General features: G+C 42.3%; 1 protein-coding gene across 5 annotated transcripts in view; it reads right to left on the bottom strand.

Moving 5' to 3' along the window:
* CCDC136 (coiled-coil domain containing 136) overlaps positions 1–22,394 on the bottom strand; it is a 112,048-nt gene that overhangs the window by 45,398 nt on the left and 44,256 nt on the right. For all 5 annotated transcript variants that reach the window (XM_089676941.1, XM_089676940.1, XM_089676944.1 and 2 more), the window contains exons 3-5: positions 12,944–13,135; positions 10,293–10,367; positions 3,049–3,363 (exon numbers count right to left, since the gene is read on the bottom strand). In XM_089676941.1, the coding sequence (XP_089533067.1) occupies positions 3,049–3,363; positions 10,293–10,367; positions 12,944–13,135 (582 nt within the window). The remainder of the gene's footprint in view (positions 1–3,048; positions 3,364–10,292; positions 10,368–12,943; positions 13,136–22,394) is intronic.

The following is a 22,394-nucleotide window of genomic DNA, read 5'->3' as shown; positions in this document are numbered from 1 at the left end:
ACTCCCACGGCTTCAACTATCACCTCTACGCCAATGACACACAAATTTACCTTCTTACCCCTCACCTCACCCCCTCAGTCTCTGCCCGCATCACCCACCTCCTAAACGACATATCAGACTGGATGTCGCTCCATTTCCTCAAGTTAAACCTTTCCAAAACCGAGCTCCTAGTTTTCCCCCCAGCCCGCACCCCCCCCCCCCCCATCCTCTCCATCATGACCAACAACGCCACCGTCAATCCCACCCCGCAAGCCAAAGCCTTATGTGTCACCCTGTACGCCAACCTTTCCTTCCAACCTCATGTCCAATCACTAGCAAATTCATGCAGGCTCCACCTCCGCAACATCTCCAAGATACGTACTTTCCTAACCCCAGACACCACTAAACAACTCGTACACTCCCTTATTATCTCACGCCTAGACTACTGCAACTCCCTTCTCACCGGCCCAACGCAGGCTGTCCCCGCTTCAGTCTATACTGAACTCAGCGTCTAGACTCATCCACCTCACCAACCGCTCCACTTCTGCCACCTCCCGCTGCCTATCCCTTCACTGGCTCCCAATTGCCCAACGCATTAAACTCAAATGACTAACTCTGACATACAAAGCCATTCATAACGCTGCCCCAAACTACCTCACTGACCTGATACCCAAATACCACCTTACCCGCACCCTTCGCTCCTCACAAGACCTCCTACTCTCTAGCTCCCTGGTCTCCTCCTCCCACGCCCGACTGCAGGACTTCTCCAGGACTTTCCCCATCCTCTGGAACTCCCTACCCCAATCCATCAGACTGTCACCTACCCTCCTCACCTTCAGGCGCTCCCTGAAAACCCACCTCTTCAGGGATGCCTACCCCACCCTCACCTAACAGCCATTCTCCTCCACTCCTCCTATCACTCCATCCCCCACAGCCACTTCCTCCTGTACCTCTACCCCCTCCCTCCTAGATTGTAAGCTCGAAAGAGCAGGGCCCTCGTAACCCTCGTGTATTGTATTGTTACTGTATTGTCTCATGTACTGTCCCCCCACAGGTGCTGAGCAAACCTATTGGCGCTATATAAACACTATATAATAATAACAATAATAATAATATTTTAAAGCTCTTTTGTTGCATGTTAGGAATATGTAAACATTTTAATGTCCCGTCCCCCCCTCCGCTACATTTGGTACAATAGCATTTTTGGGGGGGAAGGGGTACCTAGTTTTGATACCTGTTCCCACTTCTGCCCCCTCCCTTTTTTTGTCCTCAGTCTTCTGGGACGCATCACAAGTTCCAGAATTCTGCGGGACCATTGACATAGTGCAGCCCAGCTCGTGTATGTGCAACGGCAAGTTGGCTGTGAAGCCACAAGGAGTCACAACCGACTTCCACAGAAAACATGCTGGTGCTGGGGACCTGATGACTAGTGAAGAACCAGCCCAGGTGAGGACAGTGCTGATCCCTGGACAGGTATGTATCCTTTTATTTAAAGCCAGCAGCTACAGTATTCATAGCTGCTGACTGTCAATTGTTTTCTCTCTAATGTGAAGAACCTCTTTACGTATTTTAGCCAATAAGAGTTAACTTTCAAAAGGAAAAGTAAAACTACTGTGGGTCTCTACCATGATCTATCTTAAAGTTAATTTTTTTTCCAATACAACACAGTTTTACAATTAAAATGGACTCATCAAATGATAGCTGAACCATAATCTACCTTACATATGATCTATGGAGCATAGAGGCACACACATACAACATTTCATGGTACCCGCTATCTCACAAAGATATGGACTTACTCAATGTAAGGTCATTTATTGACAGTCTTTGGATTTGGGTCCATGGGGAAAACGCAGCTTGTTTTCAGGTGCATTCTGCTTGCATTTGAGAGAGTTCTGAAATCGTTTAGACCCTGTTCACATGGGTGCTGAGACCCATATACCATGAATGGACCATTTTCCTGGTGTCCTTAGCCTCCAGGTGCTGCGTGCAAGCAGCCAAATAAAGTCTATTAGTATGCAGCAGCTGGAAGGACATAGACATCCATCCTAATGTGCAGGCAAGTCTGTGAGCAGCACTGAATGCACATTGTCTGTGTTCAGGGCCTATCACCCGCAACTGGACACATGTCACATTAGGAAACGTGGCTGTCTCCACACAGCAGCTGCATCCTAAAAAGACTTCTGGGCTGCCTGCATACAGCACTTGGAGGATAGAGATGCCAGAAAAACAGCACATTCATGGTACAATATAAGGGCCTTAGAGTTCATCCCCAGGTACGTTTGGACTGCAATTGACCTTCTTCTAAGCTACAGCAACCTGTTTTATGCTGCTTTTTCCATGGGGAGAGATGCAGCTCTGATGGAAACAAAAGCCCATGCAGCAATATGCTATACGTAGTAACCTATAGCAATAGACAGGTATGGGATATATGTTTATAATTGTTTCTAATAGGCTGCTATAGTTACTGCACTTGATATTTGCACTAGTTTTTTACACAAACCTGATGTTATCTAAATGAAATAAAGTACAGTAAATGAAATAAAGTGGCAGCATAGAAAGTTCATTGATTAGTAAAGTTAATTGTGTGAATATTATTGTGTGCTGTTCAGAGTTTGTAAAGCACCTTGCTAGATATGGGCTAGTACAGGGGCCTCCGAAATATGGCCCATGGGCCACAGATGGCCCACTAAAAGATTTTGTCTGGCGTTCAGTTATGTACAGTATGTAGAGGGAACTCTGATGTATGGAGGACCTCTGGAAAGGACCCAGATGTAAGAGGGGGCTGTGAAATAATGGAGGCAGGGACTCTGATGTAAAGAGGGTGGGGCTCTGGTATGATGGTAAGGATTCTAATGTGAAGAGAAGATTTCTGATAAGAAGTTATTTCTTAGAGAATGTTTATTCATTCATTTAAATTTATTCATTCATTTATAAAAATGTATCATTTTTTGGCTGATACACTGTATATGTAAAATATATGATGTGGTTCTCTTACTGAAAAATTTGGAGACCCCTAGGCTTGTCAATCGGGAACAATATGACAATACACAAAGTCATTGCAATTACCCTGCAGCGTTGCAGGTTCCTGTCCTGCGTGCACACTACAGCTCTTCATGCTGATCTCTGCTCTTAAAGTGGTTATCTCCATCTCGTACTCCTGCCTTGTCTCCTGAAGCTCATGTAGCTCTGCTCGCAGTCTACACAACTCCTCTTGCAATGAGGCAATGTCGCTCTCACGCTCAGCTGCTGCCTCCTCTGCTGACTGACGCAGAGACATGATCTCCTCCTGTGCACAGCGTAACTCTTGGGACACCTCCAGAAGCTCGCACTCCTTCTCCTGTTCCAAGCTGTCCACCTCCTCCTGTACTGAACGCAACTGAGCTACAGATGGATGAAGACAACATATCATAATAAGGTATAACTGTGATACTAAACGTGATGTTAAACAGCCCTTCTCTAATATTAGGAGATGACTGTATTAAGTAGAACCAAGGTGCTCAACCTTTTTTCACGTTAATCGTCAAAGTTTCATAATGCAATTTTTTGGACTCATATATGGTTTTCTTTAGAACTCTAATGATTTAAATGCCAACAAAACACACATGCTGTGCACTGTTTCGGACAGTAAATGGTAATTGCCATTTTTATATTAGTTAGTAAACCTCTGTGAAGTCTAAATTGAGTTCAGGCAATCAAAAGGAAAGTCTGCCCCCTCCAATCATTGATCCTGTGTTATATGTATAAAGGTGCAGCGCTTATATATTCTACAATAAAATATGTGAAAAACAAAACCTTTATGTGGACTTATTAAAAAGTAAAAAAAAAGTGGATATAACCATAAAGTCCAAAGAGTGAAGTGTCCTTCAGTGTTAAAAAATCAATAATGACCAAAAAGTTGAAGTGATATCCATGCAGAGTACATCCATGACAATCCTCCAAAATTAGGCACTCACCAGAAATATAAATCAACTGGGCTTTATACAGAAATCACTCTGAAGAGCATATTGTAATGGAACCAACCCAGACTGCGCTTGAGTACTTACGTTAGAATACCGCTTCCCCGTTCGAACACCGACAACAGACACAGCAGCCGACCATACAAAACTAGACGACACCAGTCTTGAAGTAATCCAAAAGTAAACTACTTTATTTGAATACAGATACAAGATATATACACTCAGGGGACAATCCCCCTCCCTGCATAATGACACAGGGCGGGGCAATCTACATTTAGTAACAAGAGACACACAGGTATTCAACACCAGCAGACAGTCCCATCAGGAGGGAGGGCTGCTGGAGACCCCCCACTAAGCTAATACACATAAATACATATATCCCATTATAGTTTGCTCCCAGGCCAAACAAACAATGGGATGCAGCCACATAACATTAAACAATCAACAACCCCCACCTGTCTCCTAAACATGTCTACACAGTCTGAGTCAAAGCCCACACAATATTAGGACAGATCACCCTGTACCTCTAACAGGCACAGGGTGATTTACACATAAGAGGAATATAGGGAGCTGAGACAGGGGTCTCCCTACCTCTCCAAAGTGAGCTGGGTTCCATGGGCCCCCCACCCAAAGTGACTCCCGTCACACATATTAGTTCTCCATTGCAGGAATAGACATGCAGTCTTACGGAAGCAAATTCAGAAATGCAAAACACCTGGGCCTTATACAGAGATCCCTGTCTATTCTTGCAATGAAGAAGTAATATGCTGTTCAGAGGGATTTCTGTATAAAGCCCGGTTGATTTATATTTCTGGTGAGTGCATAGTGGTGGAGGATTGTCAGGGATGTACTCTGCACGGATGTCACTTCAACTTTTTGGTCATTATTGATTTTTAAACACTGAAGGACACTTCACTCTTTGGACTTTATTTATGGTTATTCCACTTATATGTTTGATTTACAATAAGTCCACATAAAGGTTTTGCTTTTCACACATTTTATTGTATAATATATAAGTGCTGCAACTTTATACATATTTATATTTTTGTTATTGAAGTCGGTTCACCTATTTGTACTAGCTGCTTTCTGATTTGTTGTTCCTAGCGCTCACTAATATTTGACACTTTTTGTACTGATCCTGTTTTATTCATATTAGCTGTAGAATGGCTTATATGAATGGAGGAGCTGGGCAGAAAGTCATGACAATTCCTTTAAGCCAGCCATACATGGCTCAGTTTTTTTGTGCAGCCAGCGGGCTAAACGGAAAAAACTGAACAGAGTTCCCCATCAACACATTTGAGGTGGATGGGGAAATTCTCTGCACTGTGTCTTTTTATTCTGACAGTGGGATTCCCCCACTGTCAAAATACACTGATCATTGTTGCAGCCCATTAGCTACATGAGCTTGATCAAATGCTGGTTTTCCAGCAGGACCATTTGGTAGAAGGCGGTCTATCAACTTACTTCTGTTAAACAGAGAGGGCAACACATGGATTGAAATTTCAAACCATGAATGGCCAGCTTTAGTTCTATTAAGCCCTGAAATACCTAAAGAGGACGGTGGTGGTGGTGCAGGATTTCTGCTAAAGGAGGACACAGCATTTTTGCTAATATCCGGCCAAGTAGACTGTTTCTGTGCTAAAATCTATACTGTACATTTCTTCACTTCAATAATCCTTTTTGGACAAATGTTAGAATTTGTTAATAATGCCTATTTGCCAAAAGTAGGCCTATCCTTTGTAACCATATAATGGGGTCAGAAAAGCTGTGGAACCTTGTGGAAATTCAGACCAACTAGGAGATATTGGGGTTGATTTATAAAGGCTGATAACTTTTGTAATACCCAATCACATGTAAGGAAAATAAAAAAAAGCAGTTTGGCTTGCAGATTATTGGATGATATACCGAGAGCTGCACCTCTAGTGATAATGGCCTTACCAATTGCAGCTTCCCTGGCCATACAAACTGCAGCTTCCCTTGCAAAGTAAACACTCTATTTACCTTTAGCAAATCAGCCCCATTATATCTAAACGTTACACAAATAATAATAGCAACATGAATGCAAACGTTTTGTAATACAAATCTTAGATGATTTTTTTTAAACAGTTATAAAACCTGATAATTGTACAGAAACCATCTAAGAAGTATGAAAAGTATACAATATTACCCTTGTAATGTTATGAGACAGCTTATGAGCTTCGCCCACCTGAAACAACAAACACATCATCCACGTTTTTAGTGTTTCCTCCAGCCTGCCCAAGCAGGTTTATTTTCTTACAGGCCTTTGTGTTAGTTGCAGGTGCCTACCAGTTGCTATCCCCAACTACTTAGGCACACCTAAGGTTTTCCTTGCTAGGTGTTCCTAGCTCAGGGACCCTCTCTCCCTATTTTTTTCATCCCTAGTTCCTTTTCCACTTGGACTACTAAATATGGTCAGGAGAAGGTTCTAGTTCAACCTCCTTTCCACTATCATGTCAGGTCCTCCTGGGTGAGAGTACTTGGACAGTGTTAATACCTGCTATGTCTCACGTCTTTTTTTTTGGTCGGACCTCTTTTTATTTGGCCTATTTGTGGGCCCCAGCCTGCCTGGGGCCTAGCCCCATCTGCAGTCCACCCTTAGCTGCAGTCATGGCATTGGTCTGTTACCTGCTCCTATTGGTACTCTGTAAGGGGGAACCAGGATGGCAATTCTTGCTGGAGCAGATTTGAGTATCTCCTTCAAGATAGGTACAGAAAGCAATATGGTCTAGCTTGGCTGAGATGCACACTGTTTGTGTGCCTTTAGGGAGTACTCCTAGGTTCCTTCCGGTACTAGTGATGTCATGTCTGGTACAGATGGATGATGCACTTTCAGGTCAAGACTTTCATGCAGCTACGCCTGGATCTAAAGCAAGATCACAATGGACATGAGTCAGGGGCGATTCCACAGATGCTAGCCCAAGAGCATGAACCAAACCTAGGCAGGGCTGGTCAGCCTATTTTTTTGACAGGTGAAGTGGGCTAGCCATTTGTAGTGAGCAATGTCCTTGGGGTGATGTTGGCTGCCGCAGGTTTGGCAGACCATGTTGACAATGGTTCAAAGGCCAAAGTCCCAGAAGTTATGTCTCCAAAATACTTCTACAATACATGCAAAATTTGGTGCAGGTCATAGCAAACTCTCAGGTTCCTGGCAGAAACCACTTTGTCAGCACTGTACGGATAAATTACTGAAGAAACCTTTGACTTTTTCAAAAGATATCTGGATTTGATGAGGGAGGAAATGTCTGCTACATTTCAGTCTTTCAGATCCGTGTTAAAAGATGTTTTTTTTACAAGCTGCTTTGGCAAGTATACCTAGTACCTCTGCATCTATGTTTACTTGGCAGTTCTTTACACAGTTTTCTTCAACGAACAGGGCATGGTAGAGAAACCAATGGACAGTTCTGGTTCATCTCAGGAGACAGAGGAGAGGGAACTCAAGGAGAATAGGTCCAGTGATAAAATGCAGATATTTTTGTTCCTTTACTGAAGAAACGGAGGAACACCTGCAAGGTATACATGATACCTTAGGATTCGAGGAAGAGAAAAAAAGTATCAGCACCCAACTGTCTGTATATGGGGCTTCATTCTAAACAAGGATGCATATTACCCATACATCAAGCATTGAAAGATACCATCATGGCAGAACGGAAAAGCTCGGAAAAACGCATATATTTATCATTGAATCCTAATAGATGGGTCCCCTTTTAATGAGGAAGATGCCATAATTTAATAAATGTCCAAAATTGGTGCTTTGGGCACAGTTCCATACGAGACCTCTGCAGATCTACTGTAGGAGTTTGTAAGCATGGAAACTGTGGATAAATACAGAAAATCTTACCCAAGGAAGGTGGAGTCAGTCAATGGCACCTACATAGGGGAACTAATGACACAAGATACATGGGATCCCACGTGGGCCCAGAGTTTTTCAAACACCAGAGAAATGAAAGTGGTGGAGCAAGCCATTGTGCAATTTGGACCTCAGATAAAAGGTCACCATGTGCAAGTGCTGTCAGACAATGTGACAACAGTTTCATACATCAACAGATTTTCTCAGCAGAAGGAAACCAACAAACACTTATCCAAATCATGAATATCTGGGCACACTAGATGTAGACCTCTTTGCTTCAAAAATCAACATGAAAATGGAAACAATTCTCTCACTGGAGATAAATGATGGCAGCATAGGAGTAGATACATGGGCTCATCCTTGGAGAAACAAACTAACTTACAGCATGCCTTTCCGCCATTTCATCTAAAAGGAGATACAAAAACAATTTCTGTGGACAAGGTGAATGTCATTCTCATAGCGTCTTTTTAGCCGAAAAGAGCTTGGTTTGCAAGTGTGACATTACCATCAAAGCAAACCCTATTTTTCCTGAAAGCAAAAGAGCTGTCAGGTAAAGTGGTAGCCACAATACTGGATACCAGAGAAAAAATACTACTAAAACCATTTACTGGACAATTTCAAAGAAAATTTCACACTGGGCAAGGTCAAGTGGCATAAACAATATTGCAGTCATTCCAGCAGTTCTGGAGTTTCTGCAGGCAGGCACAGATGAAAAAAAAAATCCTTGCTTGCAGTACACTCAAAGTACAGGCAGCCTTGTCAAATTTTTGAGAATCATATTAGCAAATCAGCCTCTTTTTAAAATATTTATCTTGGTTATAACATGGAAATGAGAACCGCCAATCAAAAAGTTACCTCCTTGGGATCTCTCTACGGATCTAAAATGTTTTCTGCTCTCTCCTTTTGAAATAGTAGAAGAGTATCTGAGCAAGTTTCTGACATTTAAAAAAGTAAAACTGGTACTTCTAGTATCTGCTAGGGGGGTTAGTGAGATCCAAGCTCTTCTTATTATGGAACTCAATTGCACCATTGTACCTGATAAAATTATCCTAACTTTGGATCCTTTGGAGCCTTTTTTCCAAAAGTAGCAAATGACTTTCACAGGTCTCACAAAATTATCATACCATTATTTGTTACCATCCAAGCAATAAAAAGAGGTAGACTTTCACAAATTGGATGTTGAAAAATTTTTATTAGCATATTTGGAACTAACTAAACCTTGGAGGAAATCAGACAGCATTTTTATATTGTTTTCTGGTCCAAGGATAGAAGGTGCCACTAAAAATACTATTGCTCGGTGGATTAGAAACGCTATTGACATTACTTACCTTTCATAGTAGCTTTTTCCTCTAGCTGGCACAGGGGCAGACTGACAACTCATGGGGCCCCCGGGCAATAGGGGATCATTGGGCCCCTGTGTCCTAGCCCAAACTCAAAAAAGCCTATGAAAAAGGTACTCATGGGGCCCCCTACTGACCCCGGGCCCTCGGGCAGTGCCCGAGTTTCCAAATGGTCAGTCCGCCCCTGAGCTGGCATTAAAGCACATTCTATGAAGGCTTTGGCCACTTTTTGGCTAGAAAAAGTGGGGGCATCACTAGTCCATATCTGCAGGGCAGTCGCATGGACCAGGTTTTGCACCTTTGTACACCACAACAGGGTCAAACTTCTTGCCAGCCAAGATGAACCCTTTGGGTGTGAGGGTCATTTTTCTAGCCAAATCCTCTCATAAGTTGTCCTGGAAGCAAACTAGGAAAACCAGAGTTAGTTACCTGGTAACTAAATTTTTAGGAATCATCCAGGGCAATGGGAATTCTCTTGAGGTAGTATGGACATATTTCTTTATGTATATATTTGTTCATGTGTTATTGCCTTCGGTTATAGTCTAGTACTGAGCTTTTATGGCAGTAGCATCACTTTTTTTACTGTGGATGATGTGTTTCCTGTTTCAGATGGGCGGAGCCTGTCTCTGATAAGCTGTCCTTGAAGATTCCTGGAAATTTATTGTGTAACTAACTCTGTTTTCTGCCTTAATGGGCATTAGTAGCAGTATACATAAGCAATGCCATTGGTCATAAAGAACCACTCCTGGCCTTCTGGCCTTTTATGTTTGAGGATTCTGTTGACAGGATCTTATTGACATAGCATCTGGCACTTTTTCAGTAACAACTTAGAGTGATGCGTTTGCTAACCTATACCTGGGGATGTTTTTCCACCTACTGTTGCATCCTCCAAAAAAAAATTAATAATCCAACAGTGACAGTATTTCTCCTTCATAATGCCAATGGCAGTTGGGCAAATCTGCAAACTGAAGAGTCACCACCAGAATCCCTATGAGATATAAGAAATCATTTAGTGATTAACCTCTCCAGCCTTTACGAAAAACTGACCTGAACATTTATTGCCCAGTAATGCTATTTCACAATAGATTCACAGAATAATGAAGGTGCAATGTTCATTAGATGCAAGTATGTTACTTTGTAGCTTACCCTGGAGCCTCTGAATTTGCTTAGTGAAAATCTCAGCTTGCTGAGCACTGGCCAGCCTCTCCTCTTCTAGGATACCTGCAAATAAAAGTCCATTTCAAACAAAAAAACATTTTGTGTTCTTTGACACTGCATTGTGCTATCTCCATGAGTCTCTTAGGAATTAATATACATTTCATTACATCATTTACAGGAATGATGACATCGGTGTCAACAGGTCCAAATGTAGGTGTTTTCTTATGGAAATTTACAACATCGATTCTTAGATACAGTTATGTAAAAAGTGAGAAGTGGCAGGACAACGTGGCATCAGTGGGAACAGGCCTCAAATACAGACACAAAGCAGGTGTTTTCCTGCAAAACATCAGAGCATCCGCTCCCAGATACAGGTCTGTAAAAATGGTGCAGTTCAAGACAGTTTTGGTAAAAATGAGAACAGGCATGTTGAGGTCGAAGGCTAAGAGAACAAAAAATTAGAGGGTCAGACCTTTTTTAATTTTAAGGAATTTTTTTTATTTCAGGAGGCAGTATTGTTGATGTTTAGTAACACTATTAATGTGAGCAGCAGCAGCAGCAAAAACAAGGGGGAAAAGTGTTTGGTCTTTTCCTTTTAGAACAGGTCATAAATGAATTATGCATTTCCCAGTAACAAATCCTCCACTGCACTGAAGACCTACTCTGACATGACACTTGCAGCCAGGCAGGCCAGCACGTCAAGCACTTTTTGGGTCAGCTGCTGCCAGTGGTTCTTGCTTCTAACAGCATCAGTGTCAGCCATGGTGCCCACATAGTCAGTGTTGGGATTAGGAGGGGGTGGAATCTCAAGCTCCCTAAATAACATCTTCACCCTATAATATCACATCTATTTACCAATTACTCACTTCTGCTGGTACAACCTCTGTTGCATATGGAAGATGGAATTCCAGAGCATGGAGGTGTCCAATACCAATCTATTGGCAAGCACCAGGTTTTGGTGTTGCATTTCTGTCAGGTGAGCCATAGTCAAGTAGGAGCAGAGAAAATGTCAACAAAACCTCCTGGTCTGGCGTAGCAGAATTTGGAATCCTGGGTACTACTGGGTGAGGACATGGCACATGCTTGATCTCCCGCTGATGAAGGATGGTCAGCATGTTTGTGCCATTATCATATATGAACCTGCCAGAGTGAGATTGGCACAGACTCTGGGGAGCTTGGTGGTGCTACTGCTATGGAGGTGGTGTTCCTTTTAAAAGACTCACGTGATGAAGTCAATGAGGGGTAAGGGATTATGGGTGATAGAACTGCCAGCATGTCCCAACAAACAAGTCAGCACCACAAACTCAAGAGTTGGGCTCCATGCCCCTTCACACACCTATTCCACCACAGCACTCCCAGCACACCTCTGCTACCACTGTACCTCTTTGCACATCTCTGCTACCACTGTACTCCTTCACACAGTTCTGCCACTATGGCACTCTCCAAACCCCTCTACCACAAATGTACCCTTCGCACATCTTTGCCACCACTGTACCTCTTCACACACCTCTGCCACCGCTGAAGTCCCTGCACACCTCTGCCAACACTTTTTCAACTCCACCAAACACCTCTGCATTATTTTACCCTGTCACACAGCTCTGTATTCCTTCACACACTTCTGCCACCCCTGCATCCCTTCACATACTATACCTTTGCCACCCCTGCATCCCTTCACATACTATACCTTTGCCACCACTGTACCCCTTTGCATACCTCTTCCACCACCACACTCTCCACACGCTGCTGCCACCACTGTACCACATATGTCAGTATGACACTTTCCATACACCTCTACCACAAATGCATCCTTCTCACACCTCTGCCACCACTCTAGCCCTGCGCACAACTCTGCATCACTTTAACCCTTTGCACACCTCTTGCACCACTGAACTCTTTGCACACCTCTACAACCACTTTGCTACAACTGTACTCTCAGCACACACCTCTGACATCATTCTTCTCTATTGCACATCTCTGTCACCACTGCACCCTCTTGCACACTTCTTCATCACACAACATACCTCTGCCACAACTGCACTCCCACTATACACATATGTTACCTATGTACCCCACTCCCTGCAAACCTCTATACCCTTTAAAAGCAGAACTGCCACCACTGTTCCCCTCTACAAACACTTCTGCACAATGTACCCCCCTTTCACACCTATGCACACTGCTTGCATAGCTCTGCAACAACTACATTCCCCTATACCACTCCTGAGCTCCCTGCCAACAATCTTCCCCCTGAACACCTCTGTACACCCTAACATACCTCTGCCACCACAGAATACCCCTGTACCCTCACACACCTCTGCCACTAATCCCCTTGTCCTTTCAGTAATCCCTAACACATCGCAGCCACCACTGATTTGAATCACCACCAACTGGTCCTGTTATTTCAGGTATCATCCCCACCAATCTGATTTAACATCGTATTAATGTATACTTAACCAGCATATTTGCCTCCTCACAATTACACATAAAGTTTATTATTAAGTTTAAACTTGAACAAATTCGTGACACAACGTTTATATATTGTAAATACGATTAAATACCCAGAAGAAACCTATTGAAATTATTAATTCACCTCTCTACACATAATGATGGGCTGGAAATCCCTGAAACCCTAATAATGTTACCTTGCATCTCCAGAAAGCTGTCTTCGTGTTTCAGTGCCAGCTCCCTGGTCTCTTCCAGCTCAGTCAACAGTTGGATAATCTGCGTCCTCAAATCTTGGCTCTCAAGGAGCATGCTGTTAGGGCCACTTTCTGAACTGCTTGGCACGTCTCCAGATTCCGACTCAAGGTCAGGTGGCTCCTCATCCTCCGAGTCTAGAAACAAATGAAATATTTTGTAAAAATGGACATTTTGAAATAATGCATTAATAATTATTTTCTCTAACTCAAACAATGTATTGTAATGTCAGCCAAGCACCTGTTTTATGTTTTACCTTCTTTATTTTACAGGAAGTTCACAAATCTGCAGATAAGAATGGCAGCATGTGCTGGAAATAAGAAGTCTGTGCCTTGTCATGACAGAAGTTTAGGGGCAGGTAGGACTGTTCCTCAGTGAAGCACAAATTGCAGGGTAATAAAGACATTCAACAGGGTAAAAAGCACAAAACAAACACTGCTGGTTTTCCAGTTTTTTCCTATATCACTGAAGAATGCAAATTAGTATTGTTAGTGTATCAATGGAGATCGGTAGAAATGTATTCATATGAAAAGAATTGAATATATAAATTACATTTGGTAAATCAACTCTTTTTAAACTTTAAAAGAGAAGTCTGGAAATAATTAAAAAAATAAACAATCATACTCCGGTAGAAGGCTGCAGCATTGATGCCTGCCCCACTGCCTCTAGGACCAAGAACTGAGCAATCCAAGACTGCTGATCGCTCAGTTCTCAGTTCTTCAGTAAGCAGATAGCCAGTGACTGTCAGTCACCAGCTCTCTGTTCTGCCCCTCCAGTGCTCACTAAATATGAATATGTGTTTATGCTGATGGCCGTATAGGAGATTTAAAGTGCTCATTGGAGTTCCGGGCTGTGGAGGGGTGGAAGTGGCTGGCCCAGTCTCCCATTGGTTAGCTAAGAGGTTGAGCCAGCTACCAGTCCAGACATTTGCGTGGATCTTGACTGTCGGGATCTTTCCTGAGCCTGGACAAGCTGAGTGACATCAGCTTACAGCAGGCTTTAGTTGAAAAAAATTCTAGTTTCATTTATGTCGGATAGTTATGTGAGCTCTAGCTCTCATGCTGTGAAAGGATCCTGTCATTTATCCTCCCTTTCTGCTCCTCTTGTCCTTTCACAAAATGTCTTATACTCTTATGTTTTATGGACAAGGGGAGAAGGTGGGTAAGCAACAGGCTCTTCACTAGATGAGAGCTACAGTTCTCATAGCTCTCATACCCGCAGAGCCACAAGTACAACTCTGGCTGTGCTTTCTGGCATAAATGAAAATTTTTTATTATCCTGAAGTTCCGCTTTAAAAGTGATTAATTTGCATTTTTTTATATGAATATGTGTTTCTGCTGATGGCCATATAGGAGATTTAAAGTGTTACTAAACCCTGGACCTTGCATTCACTATATCTGTTCTCCCACAGTACACACAACATGGAAATGCAATTATTTTAGTAAATATAAACTGCTAAATACCTTTTCTCATCAGCAGTTAGAGCAGTCTTGTGACTTCAGCTGAGCACTGGATAATGCTTGCAGGAGGAGTTTTCTTTCTGCTCTAGGAGGATGAAGAACCCCTGACCTTTGTCTGGACAGTGCTGATTGGCCCTGTGCTGATGCAGAACCCCTGACCTCTTCTGTCTGGACAGTGCTGATTGGCTTTGTGCTGATCACATGCCCTCTCCCAAGAAAAAAAACACACTAAACTGAGCATGTGCAGAAGAGCTATGGGTTCAGTCAGTCTTATCAGTGTGGACATTTGAACAAGAGGAGTGTCAGAGAAGACAGGATCAAACAGCCTTTTTACACAATGCAGAGGATTAACCCCTTAAGTTGCAGAACATTAACCCCTTAGGTTCCACAGTGAGTATAACAAGCATACGTTACTGCATATACAGACTGATTTTACTGTTGTGGGCTTAGTAACACTTTAATATCCTGCAATAGAAAACCAAGAGAGGCAATGGCACTGTCTATGAATTGGCAACATGCAATCTGACTGCACAAATATAAAACTGAACTCCACACAGATATAAATGACTCAAATAGTCGCAGCTTTATAATCTCTGATACATCATTTAAAGTGGCTGTAATGTGAACAAATATATCCCTTTATAGTGTGTACTTTTCCCAAGTGTCATTAAGTGTAATTTCTCTCTGCTGCCTCATTCCTCTGCTATCTATATGAGTCACTTCTGACAAGTTTTCTTGACACCAAGAGGTAAAAACTGACAGGGAAGGTAGCTCCAGCACACAGCCTGTGATTGACAGCCTCAGCTCTGTTCATGTGTACTGTGTAAAGGGGCGGGGGTAACCCTTCCCTCCAATCAGCAATTACTTAGTTCTGCAGAGTGTAACTTCGACTCCCTGCCCTGTTTTTTTTAAGTTCAGAAATGCCGTATAAACTCAGGACTCTATACATCTGTACATCTGAAATAGCTACAAATAAACAGATACAGGTTGTGTAGGAGGTTTTGTTTCATTTTTTGGTATCTGAGGCTGATCACCTCATGGTTTGTATTTGAGCCTGGGTTCACATATTTGCAGGCTGGGATGCAGTGCATTTCAAAGGTTGGTGCAGTGCAATTTATTTCATGCAGTGCAGGTACAATTCCAATGCAAAATGTTACAGTGTATCAGATTGGAAATCACCCCTGCACCGCACTGAAAATCGCACAGGACCCTTTTTAAAATTGTACTGTAGCCAGCCCGCATGTATGTGCAAAAGTGTTTCATAGCATGGCAAGCGAGTTGGTGTGGTTCAAAATACATCTGAATTCGCATATACTGTATGTGAACCCAGACTAAGGGGTCACAACCACTTGAATGTATTTTAGATGTAAGAAGTTTAAGTAACTGCATTTGGCCTAGCATCAGTCTCTTGCAGTCTTTATACAGCAGGGCTTAACGTGTTACTAAACCCACAACTGTAAAATCAGTCTGTATATTCAATAAATGATGCGTGTTATACTTACTATGGAATCTTAGGGGTTAATCCTCTGCATTGTGTAAAAAGGCTGTTTGATCCTGTCTTCTCTGACCCTCTTCTTGTTCAAATGTCCATGCTGATAAGACAGACTGAAACCATAGCCCTTCAGCACATGCTTAGTTTAGTGTGTATTGCTTAGTGTGTATTAGTTTAGTGTGTATTTTTTTTTCTTGGGAGAGGGAATGTGATCATCACAGGGCCAATCAGCACTGTCCAGACAGCAGAAGTCAGGAGTTCTGCATCCTCCTAGAGCAGAAAGAATACTCCTCCTCCAAGCTTTAACCAGTGCTCAGCTGAAGTCACAAGACTGCTCTAACTGCTGATGAGAAAAGATATTTAGCAGTTTATATTTACTAAAATAATTGCATTTCCATGTTGTGTGTACTGTGGGAGACCAGATATAATGCAGGGTCCTGGGTTTAGTAACATTGTAATTGTGAGAGGAAGAAACAGCACAAGGATCAAGTTAGTTCATGTGATGACTAGAGAAATGCTGATAGAAAGAGAATGCATATTGACAGAGTTGAATAATGCTGGTCATTAGACTGACATCTAGGGGCAGAAAGAAGTATTGTAGGAATCTTTGGATTGCAGGTACATTTTGCAGCAAAGCTAGTTTTGCCATTTTAAGGATTAATGGGCTATTCATTTTTACCTTAATATTTTGAATGGAGCTCTTCTCTAGTGTATAAATGCTAGAGAGCAAATTTACTCAAGCTACTGTGTCTATAACATTTATGGATTTGTAGGGTGGGGCAGGCTAAAGACAGGGTCTGATGTTCTGCTTAATATAATGCTTCATTGCCAAATGCCCATTGTGCAGCAATATGATATCAAGTTGAGAATGATGAATACACTCTAGGAGAACTAAGCAGCAACTCCCCATTAGGTCTAGGAATAATGAAGGAAGGGGGCTGAAAGCAATAAGACAAAAGGAAAGGAAGCAAAAAAGGAAATAGGTAAAGGAGCTGTTCTAAAAGAGGCCAAAAAAAAGTCTAATACTGGTGCATCACTTGTTGGCTAAATCCAGACTGGCATGTGGAGAGGTGCAGCATGGTGCAGGTAGTATATACACAGAGTCCACATGCAGTAAAACGTAAAACTTGTACTGAAAAGAATATCCACGTTACAAACACCCCAGATGTGAGAGTGCTGCTAGGGAAATAACTCAAAGTCCAGTGTAGTCAGATGTGGCTGAGGAGAGGTACCGTCTGTTTCAGAGGGAGAAGTGCAGCTTGGCCAGTCCAGTCCCAAGAGGGGAAACTTCTTCTAGGTTAGCAAGTCCCTATCCTTTCCCTCCTGAGGAACCTTTGCCTACCACTACTTACTCTTCCTAGCAAGCGGGGACTCTCTCCCTGCACTAACCACTCACAAAAAATACATGCGGTGAGCAGCACAGTGGCTAACTGGTTGGCACTTCCACCTGGCAGCATTAGGGTAATTGGTTCGAATCCCAACCATGGCATTACCTGCCTGGAGTTTGCATGTTCTCCCTGTGCCTGCATGGGTTTCCTCCAGTTACCCTGGTTTCCCCCACACTCCAAAGACATGCTGGTATGTTAATTGTCTAAATTGGACCTAGTACGAATGTGAGTTAGGGGCAGGGGCGTACTGACAACTCATGGGGCTCCCAGGCAAAAGGGGATCATAGGGCCCCTGTGTCCTTGCCCAAATTCAAAAAAGCCTATGAAAAAGGTACCAGGGGCATCTCATGGGGCCCCCTACTGACCCCGGGCCCTTGGGTAGTGCCCGAGTTTCCAAATGGTCAGTCTGCCCCTGGTTAGGGGGCTTAGATTGTACACTCCTTGAGGGTTAGGGACTGATGTGAATCTACAATATATACATAAAGTGCTGCATACATTGACTGCATCATATAAAATACCTGTAATAATAATAACCCGGGGGCAGGGCCCTAAATAGACCCTGCTGACCCAAGATGGCTGCCAAGGGTCACATGGCCACAGTCTAGCCAACCCATTGACCCAGGAAACCATAGAGAGTGTGTCCCTAGGATTTCCTCTCTCTCTGTTGTACCACTTGTGTCAGGAGCCATCTACAGTGGTGGGAACAGAATGCACCTGCCTACAGGCACCATCTCTACTATAAGAGAGGAGGTTGGTTGTGTCCCTCCTCTAAATTATTAGGCTAACGCAATCAGCTGTCTGTAATCTGACATCCTGCTGTTCAGGTCTGTATTCAAAGCAGTAAATCTCCTATATGAAACCCTGGTGCTGCAGATGGGAACTTGCAATTGTTATTTTTATTTACCTTATAAAAAAAAGACATTGAAAAACATTTTCAAAAAAAGGTTATTTTTTTTTTAGCTGATTTAAAATAAATAAAGAAAATAAATAGAAAAACACAACATACTGTATTTCATGAAATAAGGTGCTTTATCATGAAAGTGTTTCAATTATTCAGCAAGCCTTGATTCATTGAACCATTCATTGTCAAAAGTTCAGTTAAGTTTATAGCAGAGAACAATTTTATTGTCCATAAGATTTCCCTCAAAGCAAGGTTTCAAAATGCCATGTGTATAGAGAGCAGGTGGCAAATAGTGTCCCCTAGATGAATGCTCTTAAGATTTATTCCAGTTACAGGGTACATGCGTATATTAGGCTTGCCCAACCGAGAGAGTGCAATCAACAATCTATAGGTAATTATCCTGCATTAATAAATGCTAAAAAAAAATTTCCGGGGACGAGCTCTTCAAGAGCAATTTTTAGGTATGTGAATCTAACAACACCTCCACTCTGCATAGTAATCACCAGCATCAGATGGAAGAACAGCTGACAGGTCATATGAAATAATAGCATAATGCTGCAAGATTACAGGAAATTCTTGTATCTTATGTTTGACTCTTTACTATGCTACCAAGAACTATCTTTTCATAGGAAAATAAAGCATTACTAAGACATTTGGAATAATAACTCTCAGTAATCATAGAGAAGGCTGTGACTTGGTTAAATATCTATTTCTAGGTGTGATGAATAATACATTGCATTCTGCAGTGCACCAAACAAGATACACTAAAGGCAGGCACGCCTGTTTTTTTCTCCTGCCTGCGTTTCTTGCTTTTATTCTGCTCATCAAAAATCCTAGATGGAAAGGAGCAACCAATGATTCAAGGGGGAAAATGGGTGAAAATACAGTCCACGGCCACTTTATTAGGTATACCTGTTCAAATGCTTCATAACACAAATTGCTAGTCAGCCAATCACATGGCAGTAACTCAGTGCATTTAGGCATCTAGACGTGGTGAAGAATCAGAAAGGGGATTTTAGTGACTTTGAATGTGGCATCGTTGTTTGTGGCAGGCAGGCTGGTCTGAGTACTTAAAAAACTGCTGATCTACTGGAATTTTCAATCGCAACCATCTCTAGGGTTTACAGAGAATGGTCCAAAAAAGAGAAAATATCCAGTGAGCAGCAGTTGTGTGGATGAAAATGCCTTGTTGATGTCAGAGGAGAATGGACAGACTGGTTTGAGATGATAAAAAGGCAACAGTAACTCATGTCAATATGGAGCAAAATCTCTGAGGAATGTCTCCAACACCTTGTTGAAATTATGTCATGAAGAATTAAAACAGTTCTGCAGGCAAAAGGGGATCCAACCCGGTACTAGCAAGGTGAACCTAATAAAGAGGCCTGTGTGTGTATAATGCAAAGGTTGTTAGCCAAGAGGCTTGGAAGAAATGGAAACATACAGGTAAATAATTCCATTAGATCTGCACTTTCAGTGTAATTGAATATGTTTTAGACAACATGCTGAAAATGTTTCAACCATATACAGTCAGGTCCATAAATATGGGGACATCAACACAATTCTAACATTTTTGGCTCTATACACCACCACAATGGATTTGAAATGAAACAAACAAGATGTGCTTTAACTGCAGACTGTCAGCTTTAATTTGAGGGTATTTACATCCAAATCAGGTGGACGGTGTAGGAATTACAACAGTTTGCATATGTGCCTGCCACTTGTTAAGGGACCAAAAGTAATGGGACAGCTGTTCCATGGCCAGGTGTGTGTTATTTCCTCATTATCCCAATTACAATGAGCAGATAAAAGGTCCAGAGTTCATTTCAAGTGTGCTATTTGCATTTGGAATCTGTTGCTGTCAACTCTCAAGATGAGATCCAAAGAGCTGTCACTATCAATGAAGCAAGCCATTATTAGGCTGAAAAAACAAAACAAACCCATTAGAGAGATAACAAAAACATTAGGCGTGGCCAAAACAACTGTTTGGAACATTCTTAAAAAGAAGGAAAGCACTGGTGAGCTCAGCAACACCAAAAGACCCGGAAGACCACGGAAAACAACTGTGGTGGATGACCGAAGAATTCTTTCCCTGGTGAAGAAAACACCCTTCACAACAGTTGGCCAGATCAAGAACACTCTCCAGGAGGTAGGTGTATGTGTGTCAAAGTCACCAATCAAGAGAAGACTTCACCAGAGTGAATACAGAGGGTTCACCACAAGATGTAAACCATTGGTGAGCCTCAAAAACAGGAAGGCCAGATTAGAGTTTGCCAAACGACATGTAAAAAAGCCTTCACAGTTCTGGAACAACATCCTATGGACAGATGAGACCAAGATCAACTTGTACCAGAGTGATGGGAAGAGAAGAGTATGGAGAAGGAAAGGAACTGCTCATGATCCTAAGCATACCACCTCATCAGTGAAGCATGGTGGTGGTAGTGTCATGGCGTGGGCATGTATGGCTGCCAATGGAACTGCTTCTCTTGTATTTATTGATGATGTGGCTGCTGACAAAAGCAGCCGGATGAATTGTGAAGTGTTTTGGGGCAATATTATCTGCTCATATTCAGCCAAATGCTTCAGAACTCATTGGACGCCGCTTCACAGTGCAGATGGACAATGACCCAAAGCATACTGCAAAAGCAACCAAAGAGTTTTTTAAGGGAAAGAAGTGGAATGTTATGCAATGGCCAAGTCAATCACCTGACCTGAATCCGATTGAGCATGCATTTCACTTGCTGAAGACAAAACTGAAGGGAAAATGCCCCAAGAACAAGCAGGAACTGTAGGCAGTTGCAGTAGAGGCCTGGCAGAGCATCACCAGGGATGAAACCCAGCATCTGGTGATGTCTATGCGTTCCAGACTTCAGGCTGTAATTGACTGCAAAGGATTTACAACCAAGTATTAAAAAGTGAAAGTTTGATTTATGATTATTATTCTGTCCCATTACTTTTGGTCCCTTAACAAGTGGGAGGCATATATGCAAACTGTTGTAATTCCTACACCGTCCACCTGATTTGGATGTAAATACCCTCAAATTAAAGCTGACAGTCTGCAGTTAAAGCACGTCTTGTTTGTTTCATTTCAAATCCATTGTGGTGGTGTATAGAGCCAAAAATGTTAGAATTGTGTCGATGTCCCAATATTTATGGACCTGACTGTACCTTGTGATGTCTGTAGATCTTAGAGAATGCTCATATCTGCAGAACAGATTCAGGTGCCCTCAGGGCAGTAAATGATGTGACCTGCAAGGCTTTGCTGAGTTAGCCAATAAAGAAAGAACTTTTCAGAAAGATAGGGTCAGCAACTGCTTATCATGTGGTGGAGCAGTAGTTATTGGGGCAAGTCTTCCACCCTTTCTGATAAATCTTTATCCTGAGAGCTTTCAACTAGTGAGCACTTGTCTGCCCTCGTGATGGCAGCTATTCTCAACCTTTTTTTTTTTTATCACGGAGGAACCCTCAAACAAACTTTTTGGTCTTGGTAACCCTTGTAATAATTACTAGGTCTAAAGCTTGAGGTATATTAGTGTAATGCTCAGTGGAAAAAATGCTCCTTACATTTGTGGTCACTGGGAAGAATCTGCCTCTTCCATATAGTTAAAAAGATCATTGGGTTAGTGGGAACTCATCTGAGAGGTAGACATTACTCATTCACAGTAGGCACCCCCAACAACCTCTGAAGGAACCTTAGGGTTTCATGGAACCCTGGTTGAGAAAGAAATATATGAGGTATGAGATATGAGATGTCTGGGTAGCTTGATACACTAAGGGTCTATTTAATAAAAACATTGCTTTCTGAGTGCCTAATCATTGTCTTGCTTTTTCCAATAAAAAAAAGTGCTAAAATTATGTCCTTAAATTGGCATATTGGAAGCAAGCTAAAAATGCCAAGTTGCTAAGTTGTAAAAAAAAATCATTAAAACTAATGTAGCTCCCTCTAGGTAGCTATTTTTGTAGTTAGAAACTGGGTAGCAGCCTGGGATGAGTCAGCGTGGGAGTGAGGTAGCGATTACACCTTAGCACAGGCTGAGAGGCTCCACAGGTCAGGGCTTCTGGAGCCCTCCCACCCTTCCAGAAATTCACAGAATTTTCTGTAAGAGGAGCGGAGGAGGGGAGGAGACCCAAATCTTCATGTTTGAAGGACCTTGGCCA

The sequence above is a fragment of the Staurois parvus genome, unplaced genomic scaffold (genome assembly GCF_062004578.1).
Source record: "Staurois parvus isolate SC_StPar_1 unplaced genomic scaffold, SC_StPar_1.0 ptg000175l, whole genome shotgun sequence".
In the NCBI taxonomy this organism is placed as follows: Eukaryota; Metazoa; Chordata; class Amphibia; order Anura; family Ranidae; genus Staurois; species Staurois parvus.
Note: the sequence above shows the minus strand (reverse complement) of the source record. Positions and strands in the feature narration are given on the sequence as shown.